This window comes from Lipotes vexillifer, unplaced genomic scaffold (assembly GCF_000442215.2).
Source record: "Lipotes vexillifer unplaced genomic scaffold, Lipotes_vexillifer_v1.1 scaffold412, whole genome shotgun sequence".
In the NCBI taxonomy this organism is placed as follows: domain Eukaryota; kingdom Metazoa; phylum Chordata; class Mammalia; order Artiodactyla; family Lipotidae; genus Lipotes; species Lipotes vexillifer.
The window spans coordinates 188825-206874 of record NW_006798464.1 but is presented as its reverse complement, the minus strand read 5'-3'; the positions used below and the strand labels follow the sequence as shown (position 1 = coordinate 206874).

Here is an 18050-nt window from a genome sequence, read left to right as displayed (position 1 = left end):
GAAAGAGGTGTGTTTTATGAACAAAGCTGCCCTTTCTCTCCCTTGGGGTTGGTCCTAGAGGCCCGCTGAGGTGGCCGAAGTTGCCCACAGCGGCACACTTAGCTAGTGTAAGGGCTGGGGAAACAGAGCACAAGTCCCAGGGGGAGACCACCCTGCCCTCCCCCCACCAGGGCACACCCTAGGCTGCTAGGCGTGTGACGCATCGGGACGTGGCCCGGAGCCCGAGCCACACAGACCTGGCAGTGGGGAAGTGCCCACTGGCGTGTAGGCGGGCTCCCATTCCGTCTGGTTTTCTGGCTCAGTGGTGAAGTCTGGGATTGCAGTTGTCTCCTCCCCAACAGGGACAGCAGCCACGCTGGGCCCCACTTCAGTAGTGATCCAGTCTTCCACCTCAGGGCGCTCTGTGGGTGTGCTACCCTCCTCTTCTCCTGGAGAGGGCGCCGCTGGGATGCCTAAAGGGCATGTGGGTGGTGAGGGTTCCTTCTTACCAGTGACCCAATCCCGGCTGGCCCTTCTTGAGGGGAACTAGGGGATCCTGAGGTGGGCCAGGCCTGTGCACAAACCTTACTGGTCCTTGGCCTCCCACCACCCCACCCAGTCCAGTAGGATGGCTCTTGTCCTCAATTAAGAGCCGTTTGCATCAGCTATATCGATATGCACACACCATCGGCACTTTATTTCAGAGTGGTCTGGGGCACCTCTTCTGCAGAATCTATTATACCTGCCAGGCGTTGTTTAAAGGTGTTATGTATATAAAATCATTTCATCCCACAATGGCCATGTGAAACAGATACTATTATCTCATTTACAGATAGGGATACTAAGGCACAGAGGTAAGTGACTTGTCCAGTGTCAGTGGCTTCTAAGTGATAGATCTAGTCTTTGGACCCAAGTATCTGGTGCCAGACTCTCTGCTCTCAAGTACTGCAATGATGCTGCTTTTCTTGGGGACAGAAATTATATTCCAAGTGTGTCTGGATCAAAATCAGGAGAGTGCTATTTAAAATGCATGAAGCCATCCTGGCACTGATGGCTGAAGGCAGGATTCATTGACTGGGGGTAATTGTTCTGGTTTAGTGGGCTCGATTGGGAAGGGAGCCAAACTTCTCGGCAGTTATATAAGAGGCTGAGTTTATGGAGGGTTGGGCATGGATGGTGGAGATGCATGGGAGGAATTTGCTGGGAGGCTAACTGGCTTGGCTTCTAATTCCCAGAGCAGGGAGAAGGGTACTGGGGCAAGAGCCTCATCAAATCCTCTGGGAGGGGATTGGCTTTCTTAGGCTGGCAGAGTGGGACTGAACTTTCTTTGATTTAGGTTTTAAAAGGGGTCCTGAAAGTCTGGGAAGCTTTGGGGCTCTCAGGGCTTTTTTTACATTAACTTTATTTTGAAATAATTACAGATTCATGGGCAGTTACAAATATACTGAGTTTTGATGTATAATATGTAAAATATGGCACAAGCCATTACTACAATCTACATTCTAGGCAGTGCATCTAGACCCATGGACCCTGTGAGAACTCATCCAATCAGAACCCAGCAAGGCCTTGGCCATGCCCTGGCCATGCCCACTGATTTGTTTGATGACGTCACTCTCAGAACTCTGGTAACATGGCATCGAGTACCCAGCATGGGTCAATTTAAAATGTGAATTTTTGGTGCTTGGTGAAGAATAATAATTTGACTAAACTCATCACAGAAATATTTAGAAGGTGAAAATTTGACAAAGGTGTACAAATTAAAACAGTATATGTGTATATATGTGTGTGTGTTATTTATTTATAATAATAAAGGTAACATTTACTGAGCACTTACTACGTCCTAGGCACTATGCCAAGCATTCTGTGTGCACTACCCTTGTTAATCCTTCCAGCAACTCTCTGAGGTAGAAACTATTGTATCACTATTTTATAGATGAAGCAGAGGAACAGAGAGGTTAAGTGACTTGCACAAGGTCACATAGCTACGAAGCAGCAGAGCCATGATTAAAATTCAGGTCTGCCTGATCTTAGAGCCCAAGTTCTTACTCATTTCTCTCTATGTGTCTCTGGGAGCATTTTAGAAGGATGTGCTTGCCTTGGGGGTCAAAGCCTAAGGTCATGCTAGCTCCAGAGCTGCCCCTGCCCAGAAAAACTGACTTTTTCCTCTTTGCTGTGATGGATGGACGGAGGTCAGGAGGGATGAGCCAGGGGAGTCACCACCCCAGACAGAAGGGGTGCCGGAGGAGAGGTGAAGACACATACCTCGGAAGCAGAAGGCGTGGTGCCGGGACAGCGGGTCCAGGAGGCCTGTCTGGTTGGGGTAGAGATAGACGGTTCTCACACCTGGCTTGTCCCCGCCACAGGCAGGCCTTGGGGTGACGATGGGGTAGCGGAGGCTGCCGTCAGATAGCCAGCCAGCGTAGCACTTGTCCAGGCCGTGGCTCCAGGCAGCATAGAGCTGGCCCGTGGTGGCCAGTGTGGCGTTTTGGGTTTCACAGAACTCCTGTGCTTCCTGGAAGGTGAACTGCTCCAGGCGTGTGGCGAAGAACACCTCCCCTGGGGGCAGAGGCAGATGGCAGGTGTGACCCTGCACCCTCACGGCCAGAGCAGTCTCTGCTCACCCCAGGGCAGGGCAGCTGAAGTAAGATGAGTTGGTTTCTCACCATGGGAAGAACCTTCCCTCCTTTCTGGATTCTCCAGTCACACTTAGGCACCCCCTCCTCGCTAAGAGAAGAACTCTCTTGGGCACCCTGTGCTTCCCCTAACCACAGCACAATCACTGAGCACTGAATGCTGTGGACCTGCCAACCCACCCGCCCCACTGTCATCCCCACCCTGTGAGCTCATCGAGGGCAGGAGGCGGGGCCTGTAGCCGCTGTTGGGGATTGGGGTCCCAATACCCAGAACAATACCCGGGTCTCTGTCTGATTTTGGGGAAGGAAGTTCACATTTACTGAAAACCTGCTTATACCAGGCACTTTTCATGCATGTCTTATTTAATACTCAAAAAAGTCTCTGACATAAGCATAAATCAGCCACATTTTATAGATGAGGAAACTGAGGCCTAGAGAGGTTAAGTAACTTGTCCAGTTCCCAAAACGAGTGGCAATGTTGAGATCTTTCCTGAATACGAGCATTTCCAAAATTGGGTTCACTTGAATGGTAATTTGGTGATTTTAATTGAAATGAAAAGAAATGAAATAAGACCAAACAAAGGGTCTGTGTTTTGTTTTGTTTTGTTTTGTTTTTTTGCGGTACGTGGGCCTCTCACTGTTGTGGCCTCTCCCGTTGCGGAGCACAGGCTCCGGATGCACAGGCTCAGTGGCCATGGCTCACGGGCCCAGCCGCTCCGCGGCATGTGGGATCCTCCCGGACCGGGGCACAAACCCACGTCCCCTGCATCGGCAAGCGGACTCTCAACCACTGCACCACCAGGGAAGCCCCAAGGGTCTGTGTTTAGCTAAGCTTGGGCGATGCTTGGTTAAGCAGAGTTAAAGAGATTTTTTTTTTACTGTAAGACTTTTCAGAGCCTTTGATTTGTTCATGGGCATTGGGATTCTCCATGAGGCAGAAGGTGTATATAATACTTTTTGGTATAAGTAAATTAATTCATTTTTCCATAGAACTTATTGCTTTTTCAAGAAACCAATGCTCCCCTGCAATGCTGGGGAATCCACATGAACCATCTGGGAGGGAGAGGAGGGGCCTGACTTGAGAGACCGGCTGGGAAGCCCTTCTTTCTTAAAAAGGATCCTTCCCCTGCTCCCCGCCCAGGTGGGAATGGGATTAGGTGGATGGTAATTCCCTCTTCTCTGTGTCACCCCGTCAGCCCCCTGCCTGTCTAGAGACCGAAATGTGAGAACGTGGTCTGTACCATCGAGTCTGTCCACGTAGCAGTAGACATCGTAGGTTTCTGATGGTGGTCGCACACCATAGGTCCGGACCCCCGGGCTGCTGTCCTTGTCACCCACACACGGGGTCCGTGGGCTCACAATGGGGTATCTGCAGAGGAGGATGGGAGAGGCGGATGAAGGCCTGTTCCGGGGGCTGGGGATGCAGGGCCTCAGAGTGTGGCCGGCAGGTCACTTGGGGACTTGGGCAGGGTGTGTCTTCTGCTGTCCAGTGGGATTCAAACCAGGAAGGAACCTCTCATGCAGCACATTCCCTGTGTGGCTGGGGGAAGGGTCTGGGGGCCCCTAGGGGATTCCTGGCTTCAGAAGAAAGCCCACGGCATGGAAGGGCCAAGCTGGGGAGGACTGCGGGGCTTGACAAGGAGATCTCTCTATGTCTCTTGAGGTGAAATGTCCAAGGAGTTAATGTCACCTGAGGCCCATCCCCACTGTCTCAGAATATGCCTTGATTCTGAGGGAGAAATTAAGGGATTAGCCAGAAACCACTAATTAATGGGCATGCAGTGTGTTGGGTGCCCGCTCTGGCTCCCCAAGCCTGACCTCTCATGGTTGGGTTTGGGTTAAGAGGGGAACCCAGCTAGTCTGTTACCTGACGGTCTGGTCCTGCAGCCAGCCGGCGTCACACTGCTCGTAGCCTGCTTCATAGGCGGCCTGGAGCTGTTCGGGCGAGGCAATGACGGCCCCGGTGCGCAGGCAGGCCTGCTGGGCCTCCTCAAAGGTCAGCGAGTAGCGGGAGGAGCCTGGGCGGTAGTGGAACACAACTCCTGGGTGGGGAGGAGAGGGAGAGAAGGAGAGACAGGTCAAGTTCAAGGCATGGACCAGGTGCCACAATGCCAGTGACCATGGTGCCTGGTTCTCAAGGCTCTGCAGGTGTGGAGGGAGCCCTGGCTCCTTGAGGAATGACCTCCCTTCATCCCCTCCTTCCTTTCCTACTCCCAATCTGATTCTTAGTCAAGCTAGTCCTCTCTGTTTGTTCAAACCACTCCTGAAAGCCACCTCCTTGAGAGAGCCTTCTAGGACTCTTCTGCCGTAAGTCTTCCCAACCCTCCTTTCTGGGCTCCCCACTCCTAGGCTGCTCATTTTTCCCGTTACTCTTGAAAACAAATGCATTTTCTCTTATTATGGAAAGAATAAACAATCATTACAGAGCATTTGGAAAATACAGAGAAGGATAAGGAAGAAACCAAACAACCACTGCATTTCTTCCGCTTGGCCCAGGGTCCAGGGTTCAGGGGATGGGTAGTCCTCCTGAAAGTGGCTGTAAGAGTTTGTGTGGGTGCACTGGGTGTATTTCTGGGGAGTGAGCTCATAGCTTTTGCCAGATTCCCAAAGGGTCTGGGGTCCACACAGCTTATCATGGAGCCCCTACTTACTCTGCCTCCCCCATTGCATTCAGCTGGACACACATTTGCTTTTGACACTCCCCTGGGTGACTGGCCAGTTTATGTCACAGCTGTGGATCCCCAGTCTGAGTCTGCCTCTGTTCTTGTCCTGTTCTGAGTTAGCTGTTCATGTGTCCATTGGCACCTTCCCATGTGGTGGCCACGTGGAGAGAGTGAGGGTCTCTCCAGCCCTGGGCCAACCCTGGGACTCAGCTATTGTTGGTGTTACTCCAAAACTTCTAAACAATTCTTCCTTCTCGACATACTGTATTAATCTGGGCAATTCAGGCTGAAATCTCACTTGGTGGTATTGTGGGTGTGATGGTGGATGGCAGTGTCCATTTGCCCCTCCTCCAGGAGGGGACACTACCAAGGTCCTTAAGGAGGCCACCCCAGTACATCCTTCCTGATCACGGACTTGAGTCTGGGGACCAGCTGGGCTTTATGTGATGTGACATTCCAATCATCCAGACACTTATTAAGCACCTGAAACACCATCATCCCAGAACTGGGGTGGCAAACGTTTTCTGGAAAGGGCCAGACAGAACACATTTTAGGCTTCGTGGGCTAAATGGTTTCTGCACAGCTATTTCATCCTACCATGATAGCCCTAAATGGCCACCGACAACATGTTACCAAATGGGTGTGGTTTTTTTCCAATCAAACTTTATTTGTGGTCATTAAAGTTTGAATTTTATATAATTTTCATTATATGCCACAAAATATTCTTCTTTTTTTGACTTTTCCCCTCAAGTATTTTAAAAGGTTCTTAACTCTCAGTTCATGGGCCATATAAAATCAGAGGATGGGTTGGATTTGGTCCACGGGCCAGTTTGCTGACCCCTGTCCTGGAGGGTCAGTGCTGTGAGAGGCCCAGGGGTCACCCAGTGCAGCCGATCTCAAGTGGTTCTATTCTGTGGAAGTGCCTGATGGGGCTAGGAGGGCCCCTGGGAAAAAGAGCCCCCATTCTCCATCACACTTCACCTCTACCTGTTGATATATACCACCTATGACTTCATTGGAAGGAAATGCTTTGTGGCAAAAGAGCCATAGACACACAACGGAGCGTGGGTATCACTGGTCTGGCCCATCCCCCTTGTTTCACAAATGAGCAGAGTCAAGTCTGAGAGGAGGGAGGCTTGTAGCACGTCCCAGGTTAAGCTAAAGGTATAGAAGACCCCCAGGCCAAGCTCTTTCCACCTACCTCCGATGCAGCCCCCCTGAGGGGCGGGCACTTACCCCCTGGCAGTCGTGGCTGCCCAGGGACCTCGGTTGCACCTGGGGCTGCGGTCACCTGCACGACGAGGTCCTCGCTGGTGAAGGCTGTCGGAGCGCCCAGGCCAGGTGTGTACTCCTCAGGAAAGGCCCAGGGCCGGGTAGCCTCTCCAGTCCTGTTCTCGGCCTCAGAGATGGCGGTGGCCCCTACTTCGGGGGCAAAAGTGAAGGGCTCCACGGGCTCCAGGGCGGTAGGGGTGACGTCAAAGACGGGTTTCACCGTGAGGATCACGTTGCCTCGGGCTTCACCCTCGGTGATGTTTCGGGGCAAAGGCAGCTCCACATAAGGCCAGGTCACCGTCTGGATGGTGATGTCCTCCTCACCACCCACCCCGAAGAAATTTTCTGGGATGTCCACAAAGTCTTCACCTGGGGCCGGGGGTTAAAGACAGGCATTAGTGCTCAGCCTGGGGTTGGCTTGGGGGAGGTGAGCAACGGATTGCCTCCTCCTCTGCTAAGGAAGGAAAGCACCTACTGTGTGCCTGGTACCTGGCCATGCCCATTGCAGGGGTCCTCAACGATTTGAGTATTTATTATAGGGGTGCCCACGGTTTCCAGACTGTAAGAGAATGCAGTCACCAGAGCACAAGACTGACCAGTCAGCTCACTGCTTGTAAAGCCATCTTGTTCCAACATCCCTTCCTGATTAATGCCAGCCAGTTGTCTCGTTACCTATCTTGTGAGTATCTGTTGACCATCTGATGTTATAACTAGCCAACCGGACAATGTAAATCCGCTACAAAGAGAAATGGAAAAATCTTCCCAAGGATGCAGGGGCTCATGAAGTTGATGAAGGTGCCATGAGAGAACTGCCTGCCTCAGTCATGAATAAACGGGGGTCTGGCAGAAACAAGCCATTTAGTAATTAAAAAAGAGAACAACCATGAGGATGCTAGAACTTCAAACAGGGTGGTAGGAATATTGAAAGGTTAAGAGAAGTTTTGGGGGAAATCCTAATTATTTTTGCACAAGTAACCCTCTTCATGTAAGATCAGGCTGTGGAAGTTAAACATGAAATGAGCTATGTTGTTGTGCTAGCACCAGTTTTGTCATAAAATTTACTCAACTCCAAATTATTCATTGTTTTTTTTCCCCTCCAATAATTAGCACTTAATTGTAAGTATAACCTAGACCGTAAAATATAAGATAAAAACATTTTGTAAAGTTTTAGTTTTAAGGCTGGGTACGCTGCAGCCTTCAGTGCTTCTACCTTAGCTCCCCTAGGGACCCGTGAAAATAGGGGGTGCTAAGACAAGGGGTTCAGGTACCCAGTGGTCCTTTGGCAGGGGTAGAAACCAGCCTCCCACTCTAAGATCTCATCCTCTGGGCCCGAATTTTGGTGGCACAATCCCCCTTCTGGCCTCCAGCCCAAGCCCACCTGTGTAGCAGATGGCGTCGTAGCGGGATGAGGGGTCGGGGTATCCCGTCTGGTTGGCGTGCAGGTAGACGGTCCTCACGCCCAAGAGGTTGCCCCCGCAGTTGGGCCGGGCCTTGGAGATGGGGTAGCGCACACTGCGGTCGGCCAGCCAGCCGGCGCTGCACATGTCCATGCCACTCTGCCAGGCCAGGTAGAGCTGGCCCGTGGTGGCCAGCCGGGCGCCCAGCCGCCGGCACTCGTTGGCTGCCTCTTGGAAGGTGAACTTCTCCGGGGATGTTGCATAAAAGACCTCGCCTGCGAGAGACACAGCCGGCAGGGTGAGGCGCTCCCTCCCACGCCTGCCCCATGTCCCCAGGGAGATCCATGTGGTTCCTCGGGGTTTGGCCTCTAACTCCTCAAAGCCCTGGTCCCACATGTCTGTATTTCAGATCCTGTCCTCCACTTCCTATGGGCTTTTGGGTGGGGTGGTATCAGTTTCCTAAAACAGGGACCAATAAAGAAGCTGCCAAAAAGACAAAGAAGTGAGGAAAGTGCAGAGCAAATGTGAGGCCCGGGAGGAAACTCCTGCCGGAAAGCATCTTCGCCCACACTTTGCTATGGAACTTCCTACCACCGGGGCATCTCTCCTATGAGTCAAGCATTGCCCACTGGAACAATTCTTTTTTTTTTTTTTTAACTGATTTTAAAAAAAATATTTATTTATCCGGCTGCGCCAGGTCTTAGTTGCGGCACGAGGGATCTTTGTTGAGGCATGTGGGATCTAGTCCCCTGACCGGGGATCGAACCCACAGCTCCTGCACTGGAGTGCAGAGTCTTAACCACTGGGCCACCAGGTAAGTCGCTGGAGCACTCCTTTTTACAATTCCACATTCTGATGGGAAAAGCAGGCATCAGACTTTGACCCTAATAGCAGTGTTTCCCAAATTGGGGTCTCTAGGCCCCGAAGTGTCCATAAGGGCAATGGTGGGGGCCTGTGGGCTCTTTTTACTGTTTTTGAAAACCTAACAAGGTTGTGCTGCAGGGAGGGATAGGGTGGTGGGCATCGCTCCCGGGGGTTGATCTGGCTGTCCCTGCTCAGTGGCAGCTCTGGTTGGCCCTAATCAGTGTCTTTAATTAGCCCAAAGTGGGAACACAAATATTCGTTACTTAATCTACCAGCTTGGGCCCTGGGGTGAGAATGAGGAAAGGGGTCACAGTGGTGAGGAAGCTGGGGACGTTCCCTGCCTCACAGTGGGCCAGGTTGTCAGCCCTTCTCCTGCCTGGGCGCAGCCGTGATCTCGGGGTAGGGGTGGAGGTGCAGAGTTTGCAATGTCAGAATGGGTGAATGAGTGCTGATGGGGGAAGGGGGTGTCATCCACTTGCCTGGGTAACTTGCTCAGCTCTGACTGTGACCAAACTTAACTCCCTTTACAAACCAGAGAAAGACTATAGGTTCCTTCTCGCTGCCCCTGGTGCTCTCCAGAACTAGCCCATTGGGGTGGCCTGGATAGGGCTGGGGGCTGGCAGCACAAAAGCTGAGAGAGGGTGGCTGGGAGGCCAGCTCTCCTGGGAATGACATTTCTGACAGGCTCCCCCTGGAGTGGCCTGGGTGGGAGGGGATCCTTTGTGAGGGTGACAAGGCTGAGCTGGGCTTTAATTGTGCAGTGGAGCTTGGGACAGCGATGGGCTGATAAAGCAGCGGGGGTCCTGGCTGGGAGGAACAGTCGCAAGTGAGAGACCAGCTATAAATATTCTTGGGCCCAATGATGGCCCAGTTTGCAGGTACCTGGGGCCACTGAGGCCCTCCCCCAAAGTGGAGAGTGAGGGGGCCAGACCCTCCCTTCCTGAACTCTTCCCTCCCCCACCCACGCTGGGCATGATGAGGCTGGGGGCCAGGGAAGGGGGAGGGGCAGGGGCGGGGAGGAAGGAGGTGTTGAGGGTGTGATGTCCTGGGTTAACGCCCGGCCCAGGAGGAGGCCCCTGTGATCCTGAGGGTCAGCAGGATGAAGGGATTGGGGAGCCGGCTCTTGGGAGGTGGGGGGTGGCCTCACCCTCCATCTCCTCTGCGAAGCAGTACACGTCATAGGTTTCATTGGTGTCACGGATGCCGTAGGTTCTTACACCAGGAAACTCATCCTTGTCCCCATAGCAGGCTTCCCTTGGAGTGTGGATGGGGTACCTGCCAGGAACCCAAAGTAGGGATGTGACAGTCAGGGGATGGAGGGGCCCAGTGGCCCGTGCCCTTGTATCCTCCTCCCTTGTGGGAGGAAACGGTGACTTACTGATGTGTTTGCTGAGATCTGCCTAGATCTGTGGGCTACTTGTTTCTACAGCTGTTTCTACAGCGTTTTCCCCAGCTTTATTAAGATATATGTTTTCACCGTTACTGGTGATTAAAGGCGGACCCCTTTACTGAATGTTTATTGGTACCAAACATGTTCTATCAGGAGCTTGCAAATCTTTTCTGTAAAAGGGAACATAGTAAATATTTTAGGTCTTACAGGCCATAGGGTCTTCATTGTGACCTTGCCATTGTAGTGTGAATGAAGCAACCACAGACAAAATAACAGGAGTGGCTGTGTTCCCATAAAACTTTGTTTACAGAAACAAGGGGTGGGTTGGATTTGACCCATGAGCCATAGTTTGCTGACCCTTGCTCTATATCATTTGAGTCTCACATCAACCAAATGAGGTGCTATAACAACTCTATTTTAAACTGGAAGAAACTGGGGCCCAGAGATGTTAAGCAATTTGTTCCAGGTCACACAGCTTCCAAGTGTCAGAGTTGGGATTTGAGCCCAGCTCTTTCTGAGGCTGAGGTGTGGGCTCTTGCACTGTGCTAGGCTGTTGTCTTATCTTGCTTTAAAAAAAATGGCTAATGGGTTTTGTGTCCTAAGATCTTTTGCCTACCCCAAGATTACAAAGGTATTTCCCTTTGCTTCTTCTTGTGGCTTTGTGGTTCTGGCTTTTGCATTTAGAGCTCCGATCCATCCCCAATGAATTGTCTCATCTTGCTTTTACAGGCTTGATCACACAATTGCAGTCCCTTGAAGGCAGGGCTCTGACTGCCCTGCTGCGCAACCTATTCCTCAGCAGCTGTGCTCAGGGAAAAATGCACCAAGAAGCTTAATTTACGTATGTCTTGCCTTATTAGAGACAAACTGAAAGTAAAGTGGTTTACAGAAATGTATAAACAACAAAGTTTTAAAAAGATGTAAGTGAAGAAATCATGGCAAAGGGAAAAATGAGTAGGAAAAATAATCATGTGTAATTTGCATGGAGAAAATGCTCGTGTAGCGCAAAGTTGCTAGTGGCCACTCACTCCACCGCAGGACAGAAAACCAAGGATTTGGGACAGGTCATCGGGGCCTGACCTAGAACTGGTCAAGGCATCCCTTCAGCCCCAGCTGAGGTTGGGCTCTGTGTCTGGCTGGCACCAGCTCAGTACTGTTCAACGTTCCAGCCCATCACCCACCCTACTCCTATGGTAGCCTGGGGCTCACCTGACAGTCTGGTCTGCCAGCCAGCCGGCATCGCACTGGTGGAAGCCGTCCTCATAGGCGGCTTGCAGCTGCTCGGGTGTGGCGATGATGGCGCTGTTCTGCAGGCAGGCCCGCTGCGCCCTGTCGAAGTCCAGGGTGTAGCGTGTGGAGATGGCTCTGTAATGGAACACGATGCCTGCAAGACACACGATGGCAAGAGAGCAGGTCAGGCACAGCCTCCCGTCACCCAGGCCCTTGCAGAATTAGGGCAGGAGTCAAGGGGATGTAGAGACATCTGGTCGGGCCCCTAGCTGATGGGTGGCTCCTGTCTCCACATTTGCATGTGGTCCTTCTGCCCTTCCTGGAACACCTCCGGTAATGGGGAGCTCAATACCTCACAATGCATCTTTTTGGAAACCTGTGATAATTTTGATAATCAGAAAGTTCTTTGACTTGAATTAAAATCTGCCTCCTTATAATTTTTTCTTGTCATTCGAGGACCCTATATTTGCTTTGCAGAAAGAGACACTTAGAGCTCCATGCACCCTCAGCCCAGGGGCATCCTAGTGGGAATCCTGTTTAAGGCACAGGCAGGAGTGGACCGTCTTTGGCAGAGTCACCCAGCAGAAAAAATCTGGTGCTGACTGAAGTCCTAGAGCCAACCAAGGACAACCATATTCCTTGGTCCATCGAGAGCAAGGGAACCAGGGAGTCCTCATCCCTTTCTTTGGCTTCTGGAACTGGAGGTGGGGGAGGGAAAAGACACCTGGGTAGAGAGTGAGGAGACTCACTTCCAGGGAAACTTCATTCAGGCAAGTCACTTAACCTCAGTTTGCTTGTCTGTAAAATGGGGATGATCACAAGGCAACCGAATCACAGGATTGATGGGAAGAATAGAGTGTCATTTTCATGCAACTGTGGCCCTGAAGAACTTAATTCATTTAAATTCCAGAGAGAGTGATGTTACCAGCTCTGCACTACAGGGCAAGCAACTGAAGTTAAGTAACTTGACTGAGGTGCAAACCATCAGGGGGAGGAGCCGGGATTTGAAAGCCAGAGAGCCTGGCCTGAGAGAGGATGCCATTCTGGTTCTTCCTGCAGGTGAAGCAGGGCCCCTGTGGGAGGAGGCTCTCACCTTTCACCATGACCTCCAGGGTGGCCTTGCTGTCCTCGATGCCGTGCATCACCTCGCAGCGATAGATCCCAGAGTCATTGGAGCGCAGGTTCTGGATTTCCAGGGTGGCGTCGCTGGGGATGGCCGGGTAGTTGGGCAGCGTGACCCTGTCTCGGTAGGCACTGTTAACCCGCACCTGCCCTTCAGTCGCCACCAGCAGCACCAGCTCCTTCTCCTTTGAAATGCAGCTCCACTTGATTCTTGGGGCGAGGGGGGCGGTGGAGGGGGCGGTGGTCACGGGGTGCATGGGGTCGATGAAGTAGCAGGGGATGGTGAGGGAGCTCCCCAGGAGGACCCGCAGTGGGGACGGTTCAGGGATGCTGACACTCAGCGAGTTGTCAGGGTCTGTGCGGGAGACACGGGGGTGGGAGACAGGCCTGTTAGTGCCCAGAGAGGACCACCCAGCCTCCCTGTCAGTGCTTCTGGAAGTGACAAAGTCCCACAAGTGTGCTGGTGTCTATCCTGTGCCATATGGAATTCCCTTTCCAGAGCAGTTTTCTCAAGACCTCTGGTCTCCGTGCCTCAAGACAGGAACTATGGAGCCAGAAAGGGCTGCAGAGGAGGGCAGGGGAAGCTTCAGAGGGGAGACCACCTCTCTGTTTCTCAAACTGGGGTACCCAAAGCGATGCCAAGCCATAGGATAAACAGAACCCATCTTCCTGGAGTGACAGCTTGACTCAAAAATTGGCAAAAAATTATCTGGGGATAGAAAAAATTATTACAGGGAGGAAAAAATATCCACTCAACTTTTTAAGCTAAGATGTAAAAATATCAAATACTTAAGGAGGTCTGCTTCAGGCTCCATCCTGACCTTGCAGAAGGGTGAATCATTCTCTTCTGCTGTTGGGGGATCGGGAGCCTAGCTGGAGAAGCATCAGAGAGGATCAGACATTTAAGTCTGCAAAGGGTCAGACTGGGGTGGGGTGGGATATGATTAGACTCCACAAAAACACATGCAGAGCATTGATAGGGAAGATGCAGCGTGTCTGACAAATCCTGTTAGAAGTCAAAGATCTTCCTGGAATTGGAAAGAAAGTGCCTTTGAAAAAATAGCACCTTTCATGGAGATTCATACACTTATTGAATCTTTTTTTCCAGGAGAAACTAGAGGTTGAAAATAAAAATGTTTCAGGTATTTGTGGGTGGCAGATACATAACAAGGCAGGCAAAGGGGAGCCAGGAATGTTTGGGGTGAACTCTAACCTTTTGATGTCCTGGCCGGTCACCACCAGGCCCTTCACAGAAACCTCCCTCTGATACTCAGCCCTAGCACATGACACAGTGTGGTTTTAGTGGTGGTGGTTCTCTGGGGACAGCTGGAAGTGACAGCAGCACCTGGCTCTACAGTTTTGAAAGCTCTCAACCAACCGTCGTGAACTGGGTGGCCTGTGTGGGCAAACCACCCCAGGTTATAGCCAGGGGTGGATATTTGTGGGTCCCAGAGCAAGAGTACAGATGGAGACCCATGGACCATATGTCTAAATATTTAAAAGCTATAAATCAAGCCAACAGATTGTTAAGTAAAACATGTTCTATCTTCTTATTTGACAGTGATACTTTTCAAAATGAAAAGCCAGATTCAAATTTAGAATTCTTGGATTCCTTAGAGTTTTGCATTGAGATGTGTTGGCCAAGCTGGAGGAGGGGAAATCAGGGCCCCTTCTCTTCCCACCACAGCTCTGCACTTTGAGGGGTCTGTGTGTACCCCAGTCCTCACATCCCAGCCCTGTCTACACTCAAACAGCCACCCCTTCACCTCTCAGACTGGAGGTGTGGTTCCTCCATGGGAGGATGGACCCAGAGGAACGAACCATGCAGCCCTGGAAGTGACTTGGGTCCAGCTGGACAGGGAATTCTGGGCGTTCTGGGTACCCAGAGGGAGCATAGATCTGAGCGGACACATCTCACTGGCCCTACAGATTCCTTATTCTTTAGGGAGCTTTGGGGCTGGAGGAGGATAAGAGGGGCCTCTAGGGTGATGGCCCAGGGTAAGCACCAGGACTGGCAGGACTAGGCTCGGTTCCCCCATCCCCAGGGTCCAGTCCTCAGTGCCTGCTGGGGAGATGAGACATGAGTGGGAATGTCCTCACCTGAAACTTCTACTGAGATGGCTGCTGCGATGACTCTCAGAGTCAGAAACACGAAGAGTAGAGTGGTCATAGTTCACCTGGAATAGAGGAGTTATTCGGAGGTTCAGATACAGTGAGGTTGAGGGTCATGTGTCACATGACAAGTGTGATAAAGTCCTGGCCTGTGGATCTGAAATTGCATAGGGATAAGGAGGCTATACTGTATAAGCACAGGGAACTCTGCTCAGTACTCTGTAATGATCTATATGGGAAAAGAATCTAAAAAAAGAGTGGATATATGTATATGTATAACTGATTCACTTTGCTGTACAGCAGAAACTAACGCAACATTGTAAATCAACTATACTCCAATAAAAATGAAAAAAAAAAAAAGGTAAGGAAGCTGCCTGTGACTCGAGAGATATCTTCTCCAAGAATCCCCTCCTCATAAAACCTTCACGGATTTCTCAGTTTAATTACCGGTGTGAGGCTGGAAACCTCCTCCTACCTTTTCTAGGGAACCTCTCATCTTCTGACCAACAAAGACTCATCCTAAAGGATCCCTGCAATGGTTGATTTTATGTCAACTTGACTGGGCTCCAATATTTGGTCAAACGTTATTCTGGGTGGGTCTATGAGGGTGTTTTGGGATGAGATTAACGTTTTTTTTTTTAAGATTTTTCTTTTTTTTTGATGTGGACCATTTTTTAGTCTTTACTGAGTCTGCTTTTTATATTTTGGTTTTTTGGCTGTGAGGCATGTGGGATCTTAGCTCCCCAACTGGGGATTGAACCTACACCCCCTGCATTGGAAGGAGAAATCTTAACCACTGGACTGCGAGGGAAGTCCCAAGGATGAGATTAACTTTTAAATTGGCAGACTGAGTAGAGCAGATTGCCCAGCTAATGGGGGTGAGCCTCATCCAATCAGTTGAAGGCCTGAGTCAAACAAAACGGCTGAACCTCCCCCAAGTAAGAGATAATTTCTCCTGCCTGATGACCTTCAAACTGCCTTCAGACTCGAACTGAAACTTTGGTTCTTCCTGGGTCTCAAGGCTTCAGACTCAGGCTGGAACAACACCCTGGATCTCCTGGGTCTCTAGCTTGCCAAAAACCTCAGTAATCATGTGAGCCAATTCCTTAGAATAAATCTCTTTCTATATGTATACACACATCCAAATGGTTCTATCTCTCTGGAGAACCCTGATTAACCCAATTCCCCAGGCCCAGAAAAGTGACATGAGTTACCCAACCTCCCTGATGAAATCTGGACCTGCCACCAATTTCAAATTCAGGAATCTTGTGCGTTTTAGGATGGAGGATGCTCCAAGATTTGGGGCACAATTCAGGGGCCTGGTTCAAGTCAGGGGAAGGATGCTCACCCAGAGAGCTCTGTGGGATGGACAGATTAATAATTTAGGAGAGAAATGAGAACCCAGGATCCCTGGAGCCCTCTTGCTGGCCCAAACAAGATTTCATGATTTCATGTGAATTAGAGAAACAAACTTTCCTTATTGCCATCTGCTGGAAAACTGTCACACTAAGTACACTAATCTTTGAAGGGCATCCCCTGCATTACTGGGATCCTGACTCCAAGTGGGCAAGTGCAGGTAGACCCCAAGAAAACCCATCTGAATTTCCAAGAGATCAACCAGAGCGGTGGTTCTCAGCTTTGGCTGCACGTTGAGATCACCTGGGCTTCAGCCTGGTCCTCAGACGTTTTAATAGCTCCCCAGAAGGTTCTAACGTGCAGCCAGGTTGTGGACAGTCACACTGCCGACACCTGTGACTTGCACCCCATGACACGTGCCCAAGGATGTTTACTGAGCTGTTCTGTTGGATGGACCTGCATTGGCACTTTCCCTGCCCTCCTCTCAGTCTGTGAGCGTTTAGTCTTGGTTTAATGAGTGTTTGCATGCTCCGCCGGAAGGAGGGAGGAAGCCTGGAACTAAAGACAAGAAGGGAGCTTTCAGAGGCTGAGAGTAATGCCCAAATGAGGCTGCGGCCAGTGTCCCTGACCTTGACTCTGTCAGCGTCTGATGGCCCAGCAGGCGTCGCTATTGGCTCAGTCACCATCAGCTGGGGCCGGATGGATGTGAGGATGAGGGCATCCCACGGTCCCCATCTCTGGAATCTGTGCGGGAGGGGCGGGCAGGGCCCAGGACTCTGGGGACCCTCTTGGGTGACCCCAGTCTGTCGTTTGAGTGATCTTTCCACTGCTATCCTTCATTCATTCCACATACATTGGGCACCTGAGGGAAGAAGGGCCGTCTGTATGGGTGCTGCTGGGGCCCCAGAGGTGGAGCCATGAGGCACAAAATGAGTGGGAAGTCTGGGAAATCCCAAAGGCTTAAGAAGCAGCCCCTTGCTTCTCCTCAGGGATTTTTCTCCTTAGAGGTTGTCTTCAAAAAGAAAAATCCCTGGGGCTCCAGGTTCTGGAGCTCTCTCAGGTCCAGTGTGATCCGTCATGGCCAAGAAATATTCCCCCGGAGGCTAAAATGGTCAGGTGTCTCCTCCACTGTGAGGAGGGGGCTAGACTTGTGGGCCCCCCTCTTCCCAGAGCCTCAGGGAAACCGTGTCCAGACACAAGGCCGCCTGTTCTTCTTCCCTCAGGAACACCCTTCACGGGGAAGTTCTGTGTATGTTTTCGGACTTGTGCTTCTTTCCTCACTCTCTGAACAAGCCTGACATTGTCCGGGAGGCAATGGTTCTCTGTGGGGCTTGGGCCCGCTCTGTTTTTCTCCCTGGCCTCGGCCAGGAATGAAAAGGGCAGGGAGTGGGCATGGGGGAGGCGGGGTGTGGGCAGAGAAACTAATTTTATTTCTTCTTCTTTTTTTTAAGACAAACTTTGGGATAGAAATATCGCAATAAATATGCTCTTGTGTTTGCGTGTGTTTTCTCAGCTGTAAAGAAAATAGGGAGAAATTCCATTCTGTCTGGGTTCCAAGTGTCTCTAGGACTCACTGAGCCTTTATGTGAGGAGATGGACTTTGCCAGTCCGTCAACAGGGAGGCCTTTCTCCATGGGAGGCAGAGTTAGGGAAAGAGGAGCCTGGAGAGTGGGAAGTGGATGCTGGGTGAAGGCAGGGGTGTGTGAGTGGAGCTTCTGTGGGAGCCATGTGTGTGAGGTTGGGTTCATCATCAAGGAATAGGCTTTTTTAGGAGAGAATTATTAGGAGGCTTGATGGGAGAAAGTAAGCTTGCTAGTGCTTTGAACCTGAGCTGAGGCTGCGTGTACGTGTGTGTGTGTGTGTGTGTGTGTGAGAGAGAGAGAGAGAGAGAGAGAGAGAGAGAGAGAGAGAGACCCATAGCTGAACACAGGAAAACCCACCTTCTCTTCAGCTAGAATCTGTCCCATGGTTGCCAACCCCGCTGGGCCTTTGACCTTTATTCCATCAGATTATGGGATTGAATGGGCAGCTT

The 18050-nt window shown here is 51.1% G+C and overlaps 1 protein-coding gene across 1 annotated transcript in view; it reads right to left on the bottom strand.

Annotated features, from left to right (window-relative positions):
* ACAN (aggrecan) overlaps positions 1–14720 on the bottom strand; it is a 36194-nt gene extending 21474 nt beyond the window's left edge. Inside the window, exons 1-10 of the mRNA XM_007470511.1 lie at positions 14651–14720; positions 12522–12905; positions 11408–11582; positions 9956–10083; positions 7926–8219; positions 6512–6916; positions 4480–4654; positions 3854–3981; positions 2242–2535; positions 237–452 (exon numbers count right to left, since the gene is read on the bottom strand). Coding sequence (XP_007470573.1) covers positions 237–452; positions 2242–2535; positions 3854–3981; positions 4480–4654; positions 6512–6916; positions 7926–8219; positions 9956–10083; positions 11408–11582; positions 12522–12905; positions 14651–14720 — 2269 coding nt within the window. The remainder of the gene's footprint in view (positions 1–236; positions 453–2241; positions 2536–3853; positions 3982–4479; positions 4655–6511; positions 6917–7925; positions 8220–9955; positions 10084–11407; positions 11583–12521; positions 12906–14650) is intronic.
* Between the last annotated feature and the right edge of the window lie 3330 nt (positions 14721–18050).